The sequence below is a fragment of the Anolis sagrei genome, chromosome 4 (assembly GCF_037176765.1).
Source record: "Anolis sagrei isolate rAnoSag1 chromosome 4, rAnoSag1.mat, whole genome shotgun sequence".
Lineage (NCBI taxonomy): Eukaryota > Metazoa > Chordata > Lepidosauria > Squamata > Dactyloidae > Anolis > Anolis sagrei.
Window position 1 is genome coordinate 11,376,012 of NC_090024.1, and position 14,651 is coordinate 11,390,662.

The 14,651-nt window shown below is 41.9% G+C and overlaps 1 protein-coding gene across 2 annotated transcripts in view; it reads left to right on the forward strand.

Moving 5' to 3' along the window:
* TRAPPC9 (trafficking protein particle complex subunit 9) overlaps window positions 1-13,352 on the forward strand; it is a 334,050-nt gene extending 320,698 nt beyond the window's left edge. For both annotated transcript variants that reach the window (XM_067467261.1, XM_067467262.1), the window contains one exon: window positions 11,048-13,352. In XM_067467261.1, coding sequence (XP_067323362.1) covers window positions 11,048-11,227 — 180 coding nt within the window. In that variant the 3' untranslated portion in view covers window positions 11,228-13,352. The remainder of the gene's footprint in view (window positions 1-11,047) is intronic.
* Window positions 13,353-14,651: the final 1,299 nt, after the last annotated feature.

A 14,651-nucleotide genomic window follows, 5' to 3' on the forward strand; every position in this document is an offset into this window, starting at 1 on the left:
GGAACACGCAAGCCCCCTCACCACAACAGGGTGACAATCCATTGACGGGGAAATGCAGACATATGCATGGAATAAACTACCTTCTCTCTTGACAATAAAGATAGTGCAGAATTACAGCAATTAAATACCATTTCAACCACCAGGGCTCTTATTCATGTAATCCTAGGATCTGTAGTTTCCTTCAGTATTTAGAATTCACATTCAGAGAACTCTAACGCTGTGGTTTAGGGGAGCGCCATAAAGATTCTAAGTACATCCCCAGATGTCAGGTATCAAGATGGCATAGGATGGGGCCAAGACAGTGGGAATCACAGTGGGAATCAAGCTTCTACAACAGTGGTTCTCAACCTGTGGGTCCCCAGGTGTTTTGGCCTACAACGTCCAGAAATGCCAGCCAGTTTACCAGCTGTTAGGATTTCTGGGAGTTGAAGACCAAAACATCTGGGGACCCACAGGCTGAGAATCTCTGGTCTATAAGGATGCATTGTCGATGCACCCAACGTCGGCCTACTTGACAGAGTCAATCCATAGTAATATTTGCAGTGTCACCCATCCCTCTCAATCTCTAGCCAGGGGAGTGGGCAAATGAGAATTGAATTCTGTATGAAGATGGGAAAATTATAAGAGTAGTGGTGGGAATTATGTGGCCCCATGTTCTTGAGCTTTCAGTAACAGCCAGTGGTGAATAAAACTAGGACTATCAATTCAAAAACATCTGGAGGGCTACACAGTTGCTGCACTTGCAGCATAGGCTAACTTAGCATGGAAACATAGGAGGACATTTTTCTCACAATATTACATAGTGATAAGGATTTTGCAATAGGCCAATTGAATTGAAGCATTTTTAAAGGAATTAGCTCACATGATATACTGCCCCATGTTATGGAAGTACAAGTTATAGGAGATGAGCTTTAAAATATAGTTTTAATAGGAAAAATATCAAAGAAACAAAAAACAATTCCTTGTGTGTTGCATATAGCATTTTGTCCAACCTGAACAGAATATACATTTTATATTACAGGCACACTGGGAGTCACAAGAGTATGGTAAGGTTTTCATATACACACTTCAGATTCCACAGTAAATTCTTTCTTGACACAACTGCAAAAGAATAGAATTAGTCCTCAAGGTTATACAATAACAGAATGCTAATTTGCTCCCATTATAAAAGTGGTAGCTTCACAATACTCATCTCATCTGATTTTTGGGACAAAGTAGACTCGTTACTACCACATATCTCCTTTTTAAATGTCTAGCCATTTGTTTTAGGAAGGCATAATTAAAATCTTCAGTCTGGTTTAGAGGCTGATATTAGACATGACTGTGTTTTCCTGCATGGACTGCATGCCCCTTGTAGTTTCTTCCAACCCTTTGATTCTATGATCATTGGTATTCCTACTCCTCTCCTATATGATCTAGTTCCTTGGATTAGATTATTCCCTTCCATTACTAAATTCCAGTCATGAGACTCATCCCAATAAATTATATTTGCTTTACTGTCTTAATACTTCAGTTCGTCTTGCTTAGTTCTCATACACCATATACTAATATAGAGACATCTAATATCATAGATCACTCTCTCCAATTGATTCCTTGTTCTTGTTTTTCTCTCCACTGTTGGGGACTTGTACGATTGATCCAGTTTCTCCTTTCTCCATTGTTTCCAATACTTGGTGCTTCCTTGGCCAGTGAGGTGTATCTCCCTCCCCCAATTAACTCAGTTTGAACTCCACCTGATCAGGTTTGCAAAAACTCTTTTCAAATATATGGTTTTCAACCTCCATGAGGTGGGACACATCTCCTTCAAGAAGGTTTCTTAATGAAAGTACAGACTGCCTTTCAAGAAACCCAAACTTCCCTTGTGGCACCATTGTTCACCCTTTTCTTGGACCTACTCTTTCAAAAGGAAAGAGCAATGAAATAGCAACCTGGGTTCCAAATTCTTTTAACTTTCTTCTCAGAGTGTGATAGTCCATATCAATATGAAGGATATTTATCGCAGAATCCCTTGCTTCAGTTTAATTAGAAATATAAGATGTATTATTATGTTTATTTATACCCTGCTTTTTCTCTCCACAAGGAGACTCAAAGCAGCTGGTGTCGGTAGGCTTCAGAAATCTTGTCAGCCTCTCTTCCAGCCTGGATTTCTTCCTACCCAACCAGGAGACAGTGTACTACTCAAGAGATCTTATTGTCATAGGTCACCCACTAGAACCTGTTGAATTAGACACAGAGGAGATAAATTGCCAGGGGTTTATTGCCACCTGTAGGGAAAAAGTCCGCAAGGCTAAAGCAAAAAACAAGCTCAGACTTGCCAGGGACATTAAAAACAATAAAAAGGGCTTCTATTCTTATGTCAGTAGAAAAAGGAAAAACAAGGAGGCGATAGGACCTCTTCGAGGAGAAGATGGGGCAATGCTGACAGGGGATAGGGAAAAGGCAGAACTACTTAATGCCTTCTTTGCCTCGGTCTTCTCACAAAAAGAGAGTCTTCAACCTCAGCAAGATGGAGTGGATGAGGGACTGGAGGACATCCAACCCCAAATTGGGAAAGAAGTCGTCCAGGAATACCTGGCTGCTCTTAATGAGTTCAAGTCCCCAGGGCCAGATCAACTACACCCCAGAGTATTGAAGGAACTAGCGGAAGTCATTTCGGAAACATTGGCAACCATCTTTGAGAGTTCTTGGAGAACGGGAGAAGTTCCAGCAGATTGGAGGAGGGCCAATGTGGTCCCAATCTTCAAGAAGGGAAAAAAGGATGACCCAAACAACTACCGTCAGCCTCACGTCGATACCGGGCAAGATTCTGGAAAAGATTGTTAAGGAAGCAGTCTGCAAACACTTAGAAACAAATGCAGTCATCGCTAATAGTCAACATGGATTTATCAAAAACAAGTCATGCCAGACTAATCTGATCTCTTTCTTCGATAGAGCTACAAGCTGGGTAGATGCGGGGAATGCCGTGGATGTAGCGTACCTGGATTTCAGTAAGGCCTTCAACAAGGTCCCCCATGACCTTCTGGCAAGGAAACTAGTCCAATGTGGGCTAGGCAAAACTACGGTGAGGTGGATCTGTAATTGGTTAAGTGGACGAACACAGAGAGTGCTCACTAATGCTTCCTCTTCATCTTGGAAAGAAGTGACGAGCGGAGTGCCACAGGGTTCCGTCCTGGGCCCGGTCCTGTTCAACATCTTTATTAATGACTTAGATGAAGGGCTAGAAGGCATGATCATCAAGTTTGCAGACGACACCAAATTGGGAGGGATAGCCAATAGTCCAGAGGACAGGAGCAGAATTCAAAACGATCTTGACAGATTAGAGAGATGGGCCAAAACTAACAAAATGAAGTTCAACAGTGACAAATGCAAGATACTCCACTTTGGCAGAAAAAATGAAATGCAAAGATACAGAATGGGGGACAATGCCTGGCTCGAGAGCAGTACGTGTGAAAAAGATCTTGGAGTCCTCGTGGACAACAAGTTAAACATGAGCCAACAATGTGATGTGGCGGCAAAAAAAGCCAATGGGATTTTGGCCTGCATCAATAGGAGCATAGTGTCTAGATCTAAGGAAGTAATGCTACCCCTCTATTCTGCTTTGGTTAGACCACATCTGGAATATTGTGTCCAATTCTGGGCACCACAATTCAAGAGAGATATTGACAAGCTGGAATGTGTCCAGAGGAGGGCGACTAAAATGATCAAGGGTCTGGAGAACAAGCCCTATGAGGAGCGGCTTAGGGAACTGGGCATGTTTAGCCTGAAGAAGAGAAGGCTGAGAGGAGATATGATAGCCATGTATAAATATGTGAGAGGAAGCCACAGGGAGGAGGGAGCAAGCTTGTTTTCTGCTTCCTTGCAGACTAGGACGCGGAACAATGGCTTCAAACTGCAAGAGAGGAGATTCCATCTGAACATTAGGAAGAACTTCCTGACTGTGAGAGCCGTTCAGCAGTGGAACTCTCTGCCCCAGAGTGTGGTGGAGGCTCCTTCTTTGGAAGCTTTTAAGCAGAGGCTGGATGGCCATTTGTCAGGGGTGATTTGAATGCAATATTCCTGCTTCTTGGCAGGGGGTTGGACTGGATGGCCCATGAGGTCTCTTCCAACTCTTTGATTCTATGATTCTATATCTCCACATAATGTCCTTGAACCGGAGAAGCTTGGAGAATGAAAGTTGAGGAGTAGGACGTGGCAGTTGTTGAGGATGTGCCTCCTCATCTGATGTTCACAGAAGAAATAAGGAGGGACATCTGTTTAGTAGGAAAGGTTGACTCAGTAAGCACCTGGCATCCAGAGGCAGCTACTTATAAATCTCCCAGAAGCACCCTGGAATCTTGTAGTTTGTAACTGTTCTGTCTCAGGGTCTGACAGTCCTTTTGACATTCATATTCTCTTGATCTTTATTTATTTATTTATTTATTTATTTATTTACTGTTTTTATACCCTGCCCTTCTCACTCCAAAGGGGACTCAGAGTGGACCTTTGGGCTGACAATGATTGTCATACCTGTTGTTGGTTTCACTTATCTGGATTAGTGGCTTTGTGTAATGATTGTTGGACTAACTGATGACCACGTTCCTTTCTTCCCTTCATCTTTCTGGCTTCCCTGTGACTGATTTGGATTGGACTGTCCTACAGCTTTGACATTAAATCATCTAACTCTTGAGTCACTTGTTGATTGTTGCATAAGACACTCGGTAGGCCCTCACACCACTGCTGCTGATCCTTGCAATGAGCAATAATCTACTATGATCAGATGGAGTTTTTTCTTATTCTGGGAATTGTTGCAGGCTATTGCAAGGATTCCATCACCATTCATGTCTGTCATCTTGTACAGGCAGCAGCACACTTTCTAGGTCTCCATCTCAAAGACTCCAGAAAAAAGGTCTGTTGTCCTCCTATTTGCTGAACTCCAAACACCTAGACGGTTGCTATATAGCACCAGTGGCTGCTAACTCCATATCCATCTATCTTAACAGGAACCCTGCCCCTTAGACCATATGCTTAGGGAGAACAACCAGAACAAACAAAAACACCTGCCCAAGACCACAAAATGCTGACCCCAGTCACAAACCTATCTTCTGTCTCCTCAGAAACTTTCTTGTTGTTCATTTGTTCAGTCGTCTCTGACTCTTCGTGACCTCATGGACCAGCCCACGCCAGAGCTCCTGTTGGCCGTCACCACCCCCAGCTCCTTCAAGGTCAGTCCGGTCACTTCAAGGATGCCATCCATCCATCTTGCCCTTGGTCGGCCCCTCTTCCTTTTACCTTTGACTTTCCCCAGCATAATTGTCTTCTCCAGGCTTTGCTGTCTCCTCATGATGTGGTCAAAGTACTTCAACTTTGTCTCTAGTATCCTTCCCTCCAATGAGCAGTCTGGCTTTATTTCCTGGAGGATGGACTGGTTGGATCTTCTCGCAGTCCAAGGCAGAACTTTCCTCCTACACCACAGTTCAAAACAGGGAGAGCAAAAGCTCCTCCACAAGCCTCCAAATAAGGCAGTCCAACAACCATCACCAACCCTCAAAACACGAGCCTCCGTTCCCCTTCTCTCTCCAGAGACACCTTCAACTATTTCTGCCACTCAACTGACTGATTAGGCTCACCCTGGATTCAACTCAGGAATCAGCAGAATGGCAACCTCAAGTTGTTTATATTTCTTTCCTCCATATTATTGTATTTTAAAAAAACTTTGTTACAGACTTTTATTTAAAAACTTTGTACAGCAATATTACCCAATGTCATGATCTGTAAACCACTGTCGGTGCACAAGCCATCATATTAATGAAGAATTTTCAGGAGGAAATGACAGTTGTAGCCTGTATGGTTCTGGTCCCTGACACATTTACAAAAAGGCTATTTCCTCCATATCTAATAGCTTAAGAAGTATTCACAATACCATATCAGCTTCTTGCTATTTTTGTTCCAGGTTTCTTTTTCCCAGTTCTTTTTATGGGGCCGAGACCATTATTTCTGCTTGACATTTCGGAGCACTAGAGGAAACAGAATAATTATCTTTGTTTTATTAAGGTTGTTAGTTTGTTCTGTTCTTGCCCTTTCCATTTGATTCTTCTGGACTAGCAAAACTAAACAGGTGCCTTGCAGTGTAACTGTTCCTTATAATTCTGGATCTTCTGGTTCTGGTTGTAAAAAAGCAATGGAATAAAAACAAGAATATAACTTTGTAATGTTTAAAATCAGCTTTCCTATATATGTATATGACCTAGCTATGTATAAAATACATTTGTGTTACTAAAGTTTCAGTATGTGGGTCTGCAACTGGTACAAAGGTCGGCAGCCAGGCTTTTAACTGGAGCTAATTACAGGGAGTGCACCATGACCCCATTAAAGCAGCTCCAAGGCTGGAGTTAAAATTGCTGAAAGAAACATTAACAACCTTAGATATGTAGATGATACCACTTTGATGGCCGAAAGCAAAGAGGAACTGAGGAGCCTTCTAACCAAGGTGAAAGAAGAAAGTGCAAAAACTGGGTTGCAGTTAAACATAAAAAAACAAAATTGTGGCAAGAAGATTGATTGATAACTGGCAAATAGAGGGAGAAAACGAAGGCAGAGACAGACTTTGTATTCCTAGTTCAGCAGCTCAGTGGTTTAACCTGCTGCCCCACCAGGAGGCCCGAGAATATCTGTATTTCCATACACACACACACACAATGAACTATCTTGGCCTAACCAATGCTGCTTGGTTGTTAGAACCAAATTGAAATGGACTGGCTGTCAATTGACATAACTAAAACAAAGAAATAAAATCAAGAATCCATGTCTGTCATCACTTCACATCTTTAGTTGTTATAAAACATAGCTGTTATTAGCTTACTCTTGGAAATAGGAAATAATCTTTGCAGTTCAATAATGGGCAATGTAGATCTCTACAAGTAAAACACACTTTATTATAATGCCAAGAAAGAAATTAGATACATATATATTAACATTTCAATATAAATTTTGAAGTATAGAAGGTAGTAATATGAGACTCACTTATTTGCCTGTATCTCTCATTGAATGTAGTTGGTCTTCTGAGTACAATATAGGGTCAGGCAGCAAACTATAATTTTATTAACAAATCACTAGACTTCATTATTGTTTCAACTAAAATAAGAGAAAGAAGATATCAACTATGTTTCAAGTAGCCATTTCTCTGCCAATCCCACAGTCTTCCAAAATATTTTGTTTAATGTGTTGTCGAAGGCTTTCATGACCGGAATCACTGGGTTGCTGTGAGTTTTCTGGGCTGTATGGCCATGTTCTAAGTTTTACATGGCTTCAGCCTGATTCCTACCTAGAGCTAGATGGTGATGAAAGCTCACCTAAACTTTCCCAAAACCATTCCTAACAAGGAAAAGCTTTTAATTTTTGTGGGTGACATTGGGCCAATGGTTAACTTTCAGCCTAGCCTGCCTTGTCTGCCTGTTAGAATAAAATGTGTTAATACCATGCAGGTGATGGTTATGATAAATCATTGTTAATTTCATTATCATCCTCGCCATCTGGGTTTTATTTTTCTCATAGTTAATGAGCAAACACTGTTTCTCATTGCTGATGTTTGTTACCCTTAAGGGCTCCTTTCTCGCGGCTTTAATAACTTTTCTGCGTTGCGGTGGCCGGTGGCCAATACTAAATAAGGATTGTTTTGCCTGCTGCTCTGCCCATTGAAATCAGCAAGGCTTCCTCGTTGCCGCCCACTCCTCTTTCCAACTTCAACAATAGTGTGCCTTTGGGGCAGATGTTTCCAACCTTCATCCTCTATTTTGGGACGAGAAAATAACAATCTATTCATCCGTAAATGGCCCAGTTGGGTATAGAGATGTAAACAGTAGTGAATTTCTAGCATAGGACTTTTCAAGGATTTTCAGAGAAAAGCAACTTATGCCTATGGAAAGCTAATTTTGCACTTGGGTGCCATCCAGGGAGTGAAGTATTGTTGAAATCATGTATAGCCTCCAGTGTTTTCCTGCAACTTGACAAACAGATTACAGCAGAAGCTCTGCTGCCTGCTACTGTTTTTATTGGGACTTCCTTTGTTAAGTATTTAGAAGCTGAAACTTATGTTGAGTGTACATTTCGCTCTGAAAAAGCTATAGGGAGTTGAGAAAGCATCCCACCACATGTACTGGTTCCTGATGAGTGGCCAAGGTCAGTTCATTATTTTCATTTTAACTAGTCACTGTCCAGTTCCTTCCACTGATATGTAGTTTGGCACAGGATAGCAAAGTGGCCAACAGATTGCATATTGATCAGGAATTTCCTTGTGCAAATGGCACATGGTACCTCAAGGCGAACCATTCTGTCTTGACTTCGGAGCTCAATCTGGAACGTGGAGATACAACTGACCTTCCAATGTAATCCCCACTTATTAATATTTAGCTAGAGGAGAAGGCACTTTGAACACATGAAAGCATTATGTATATATGCCAAGCATGCAATGAAAACATGTTCAGAAAAGGTTTGGAGGAAGGAGGGTGGACTCATATGTTCTGTCTTGACTTCGGAGCTCAATCTGGAACGTGGAGATACAACTGACCTTCCAATGTAATCCCCACTTATTAATATTTAGCTAGAGGAGAAGGCACTTTGAACACATGAAAGCATTATGTATATATGCCAAGCATGCAATGAAAACATGTTCAGAAAAGGTTTGGAGGAAGGAGGGTGGACTCATATGTTCTGGAGGATCTTGGACATAGAGAGGCAACCCTGTTTCAGCCTTGTTTGTTGCCCCTAAAAGGAGTAATGTCCAGTACCAGCTACTGTATACACTGCTTAAAAATTCAGCCAGCAGTATTCCTGAAGCAAACTTGTCCATGAATTAGAGAGATCACGTAGAACATTAGGAAGATAATCGCAAGAAACCTTGCCACTACCTTCTTTTCAGGTTGAGAGAATTACTTTCTCAAAGTCACCCAATAGGTTTCCATGACTGAGTAGGAATTCATGGAATTCAAATCACTACAATATGAATTGGCAATGCAGTTTGTATATCATTCAGTCCTCACCATCATCATCAGTGATTACTCGTGTCTGAGTAGGATGGCTTTGCAAATGTAGGGTCTTGGTGGTGGGTCCGTAGGTGACTGTGGAGACCTATTCTTGACCCGCATGTTCTTCCACAGTGAGGACATTGGTTTCCAGAGGGAAGGCAGTCCCAACAAGAGTTGGCTTGAGGTGCCTTCTTCCTCTTGACCTGTTTGTCCCTTTTGCCCTCCATTCGTGCCTCTTCGAATTCCACAGCACTGTTGGTAACAACTGACCTCCAGTTAGAGCACTCAAGGGCCAGGGCTTCCCAGTTCTCAGTGTCTATGCCACAGTTTTTAAGGTTGGCTGTAAGCCCATCTTTTAAATCTCTTTTCCTTTCCACCAGCCTTCCATTTTCCATTCTTCAGTTGGAAGTAGAGTAACTGCTTTTGGGAGACAGTGATATCATTTGGAAGATATAATTTGAGAGACAGTGATATCATTCAGTAGAGCTAACTGGATAATGTGCCATTTAACAATTAACAGTTTCCTTTATTTGGCTGGATACTATCCAGTATGTACGCCCTGCAAATAACTTTTTAGCTATAGTGTCCCAAAACTGGACCATGTTGGATCAACATACTTATTGCTCTTAATAACTCAAGCTGCCCATCTCATTGTATATGACGGAGCCCTTGTGCCGGCAGGACTGCTGACTGAAAGGTTGGTGGTTCGAATCTGGGAAACAGGGTGAGCTCCAGCTTCTCATGCGGAGACATGAGAGAAACCTCCCACAGGATGGTAAAACATCTGGGTGTCCCCTGGGCAACGTCCTTGCAGATGGCCAATTCTCTCACATTAGAAATGACCCGCAGTTTCTCAAGCTGCTCTTTACACAAAAAAACCTGACTATACTGTTCCCTACTTTATAGATAAGCGGGTGCAATATGTTGTTGTTCATTCGTTCAGTCGTCTCCGACTCTTCGTGACCTCATGGACCAGCCTACGCCAGAGCTCCCTGTCGGCCGTTACCACTCCCAGCTCCCTCAAGGTCAGTCCAGTCACTTCAAGGATGCCATCCATCCATCTTGCCCTTGGTCGGCCCCTCTTCCTTTTGCCTTCCACTTTCCCCAGCATAATTGTCTTCTCTAGGCTTTCCTGTCTCCTCATGATGTGGCCAAAGTACTTCAACTTTGTCTCTAGTATCTTTCCCTCCAGTGAGCAGTCGGGCTTTATTTCCTGGAGGATGGACTGGTTGGATCTTCTCGCAGTCCAAGGCACTCTCAGCACTTTCCTCCAACACCACAGCTCAAAAGCATTGATCTTCCTTCGCTCAGCCTTCCCTAAGGTCCAGCTCTCACATCCATATGTTACTACAGGGAATACCATGGCTTTGACTAGGCGAATCTTTGTTGCCAGTCTGATGTCTCTACTCTTCACTATTTTATCGAGACTGGACATTGCTCTCCTCCCAAGAAGTAAGCGTCTTCTGATTTCCTGGCCACAGTCTGCATCTGCAGTAATCTTTGCACCTAGAAATACAAAGCCTGTCACGGCCTCCACGGTTTCTCCCTCTATTTTCCAGTTGTCAATCATTCTTGTTGCCATAATCTTGGTTTTTTTGGGTGCAATATAGAAATCTAAAATACCCTAGAGAGAAGGGGCATAATCTAGTGTTCCCAACCATCACCAACACTAGCTTCTCCTCAGTGCCAGACATGTTTAAAACTCAATTAGGAATCTAATGTGCACATTTTTTTCCAAACCCTTCTAGCCTTTTTAAGCTTAATTGACTTCTTTGACTTGTGTAATATGTTTTTTGTCTTGTTCTCATTATATATTGATTTTTTAACTTGAATTGTCTAAGTTACTACATTTTGTTTGTTTATTGCTCTGGGATCTCACAATAAATCAGGGGGATAAAACATTTTAATACATAACTAATATAGTATTTTTTCCTGCATAAAATAGTGGGGAAATGTAGAATCTTAACTCACTGGCAATATCTCTCCCTCCCTCTCTTTCTCTTGCGGTCTCCTTCTGTGCTATAATAACTCTCATTCATCTTTTTCAGGTTAAGCCCACAGAAAACTCGGTGTGCATTGGAGCCCTTCTTTTCCTCTATACGGGTGATTTCTACTTGAATATCAAATTCCACGAAGACAACTCCTGCAGAGAGCTTCCCCTCTCGTGGTTCTGCCTGCCCAGCATCCACATCCGTGCTGTGAAGCCTGTGATCCAGACTAAGTTGTAATCGTAGCATGAAACATTGCATTAGCTACTATGCTCTCTCAGGCTGAGCATCTCCTCCTCTCCCCCCAAGTCTGTTACTGAGGTTTCTAATGGTTTTCAAATACTTTCCACAGTTGGTTGATAGTAACTGGAGAGCTGCTTTTTCTTCTTTGAAGGGCCGTGATTTGCATACACAGAGGAACTGGATTTTTTTGAATTTTGAAACTGTTTACTATGTAACATTCCTCTTTTTCCTTCCCCACGATACATGCTGAGTGGGATTTAGCCATCAACTGTTCAGGCTTCAGACTGTATATTTGCTAGCATGTCAATGCTTATGTAGTTTGTGTATCACCACTAATTTATTTCCTATATAATATGATCAAATAGGGAAGAAATTCTAAATCGCATTCCTTTTATTTTCTCATCAATGTCTTTCACGTCTCTAGCAATTGCAGACTCAGAATTTCAGTCCCTTCATCTCGACATCTGTCTCCTCAGGGTCACCTTTGGGTTTTATATTTAGCTTTCGCCATGTGTTTATTTATTTCGCCGGCCCAGATTTAATGTGGACGCGGCAACGACGTAATTTGATTGCGCCACTGAGATGTCAGGCTCTGGTTTCTTTCTCTGGTGATGTTCTCGAAGATACGTCCAAGAGAGATTGCAGCCCCTGACAGAGCAGAGCGTTGTCGACTTGCCAGCCGGACGTTCAGTCCAAGTTTACAAAAACGTTTGGTCGAGGTTCAAGATAAGCTCCTGTGTGGCTGAATATCTTGGCACTCGAAACACATCAGAACGGGTCTATGTATCGTGCATAGTAAGGAATCTCTGGCCTTGGTGCATTGCCAAGGAGAAACTCAGAAACCAGTCTTAAGTATGGGAATGTTCTCCTCCTCCTGAATCGGTATCTCAGGACTCAAAGGGTTTGAAACGCAGAGAAGTTTGGGTAAAAGCTGCACATCTCAGTTTACTTTAGTCAGCATTGCTTTATGTTTTGCTGTAAAAAATGACATTAGTTAAAGTACATGTGGGATCACCACCTGTTTAACATGCTACGCACAACATTCTCTAATAGCTAAACACTGATTGGGTTTTTGTTGCTTCGCAGTCAGAGACTAACCTTGATATTTTCTTTGTAATCTGAATGATACTTTGCCTGGTGTAATATATTATGCACTTCATGGTCTTGTCATCCTACTATCAATGTAAAAAAAGCATTTTGAGTGTTGACACAATTCTTTAAATTTTTGTTGACAGAAAAGCATGCACCATCCCCAACCATTTCTGCATTTTCCTTGATTTTCAGAAGTCACATTTTTTGGAAAGCCATCCTTCATGGGGCTTTCGTTAGGAATCTAAAAACAGTGTCACATTAATGTCACATTTGGGCTCGAATTAATTGAAAAGGGGGACATCACAGGTGTGGAATGGCAGTATAGCAAGGGCATCTATTTTAAGGGTAGGGAAATAGTTAAAGATGCCAGTCACGGGACGAACAGCTTTCTCCCTAGGCAGCTTTAAGATGATTTTCTTAGTACAATATTTGCACATCGTAAATCTTCTCCTGACGTTAATGGACAATCCTTGGAGGTCATGGAAAAGAAATCGGGATTAGGCTGTAAGGAATTCTCGCCTTCCCTCCTTCCTTCTTTTTTGCAAAGGGTGATTTCCCCCACTCTTTTGGGTCTTTACAAATAGTGGGAATAACCCTCTCCTTCCTTGACATTGTCTATGAATGGATTCTGGGCTAAAGGAAAAGGTCACATTTAAAAGCACTTCCCTGGAAATAGCATTTCTGTTTTAGTTTTCAAATATCAACATTTCTTTTTGGTCAGGGTTTAAACTAATTCTGCACTCTTGATTTGGAATGTGTCCACATTGTAGAATGAATGCAGTCTGACACCACTTTAACTGCCATGATTCAATGATATGAAATCATGGGAGTTGTAGTTTGGGGAGGTGCCAAGCTAAAGCTAAAGACCTTTTAAAAAACTACAGCTCCTGTGACTTCATTGCATTGAGCCATGGCAGTTAGAGCAATGTCAAACTGTGTGTTGTTGTAGGTTTTTCCGGGCTATATGGCCATGTTCTGGAGGCAATTTTTCTCCTGACGTTTCGCCTGCATCTATGGCAAGCATCCTCAGAGGTATACCTCTGAGGATGCTTGCCATAGATGCAGGCGAAACGTCAGGAGAAAAATTGCCTCCAGAACATGGCCATATAGCCCGGGAAAACCTACAACAACCCATGGATTCCGGCCATGAAAGCCTTCGACAATACAATGTCAAACTGCATTAATTTGTCAGTGCAGATGCACACCCAGTGTAGAAATATGCAGAATTATTTTCACCTGTTTCACCATTTATTCCTAGGTTTCCAAAAATGGAGATTACATTTGGAATATGTATTTTTACTTTTTGAAAGCCACTATGCTATTCTCATCTCAAATCTTTTCGAATGTGCATCATTCATGCTTCTCTTGAGCACTAATTAAATAGCTGGAGAATCCGGTTAGTGTTTTCTGAAGCCTTTTGCCAAACATTTAATGGCGAGCTTACTCTTACACCGAAGATAATACGGATTGTATATTACCTACTCATTCTGGTCACATGTCCTAATAACCTGAATAAAATTTCCAAAACATGGGCAAACTTTGCTGCATTGTCTTGTTTCCGAACACCTGCAGTCATGATTGAGAAAGCAGAAAGTCAAGGCTGTGCTTCCTTCCACCTTGCAGTCCGTTCAACGGTTTCTCTGCCGAAGCATCTGCCTGCTAATCGCTATTGCGCCGCGCAAGGTGACCTTTGAAGTCTGTTTCATTATAGAAATGTAGCATCCAACCTTCCCCTTCTTAACTTTAGTGATTATCTGCTTTGGCACTCTCCCAGTTAGCTGGCTTGTGAGTTTCCAGCGAGAAGTAACTTTCCCGTCGTGGTGCCATTTGTTTCTTCGGGTGCATCTACACTGTAGAATTAATACAGTTTGACACTACCTTCACTGCCATGGAGTCACGACAATTGGGGTTTTGCAAGATCTTTAACCTTTTCTGCTAAAGATTGTTAATGCCTCACCAAGGATTCCAAAACACTGAGCTATGGTTGTTAAAGTGGCATTAAACTGCATTAATTAAGTATAGGCAAACTTTGGCCCTCCAGGTGTTTTGGACTTCAACTCCCACAATTCCTAACAGCCGGTAGGCTGTTAGGAATTGTGGGAGTTGAAGTCCAAAACACCTGGAGGGCCAAAGTTTGCCCATGCCTGGTGTAGATACACCCATAGAGATATATTTCCAAGTTAGCTGTAATTTTATATCGGCTTAAATAGGGTGTCTTAATTATTATAATGAAGTCCCACTCAAGTTGCTGTTAGGAATTGCCCTTGCGAGAATTTCAGCGCAGATTTTCCTTCCCATTTATGAAAATGCCATCAGAAAAGTTCCCTCT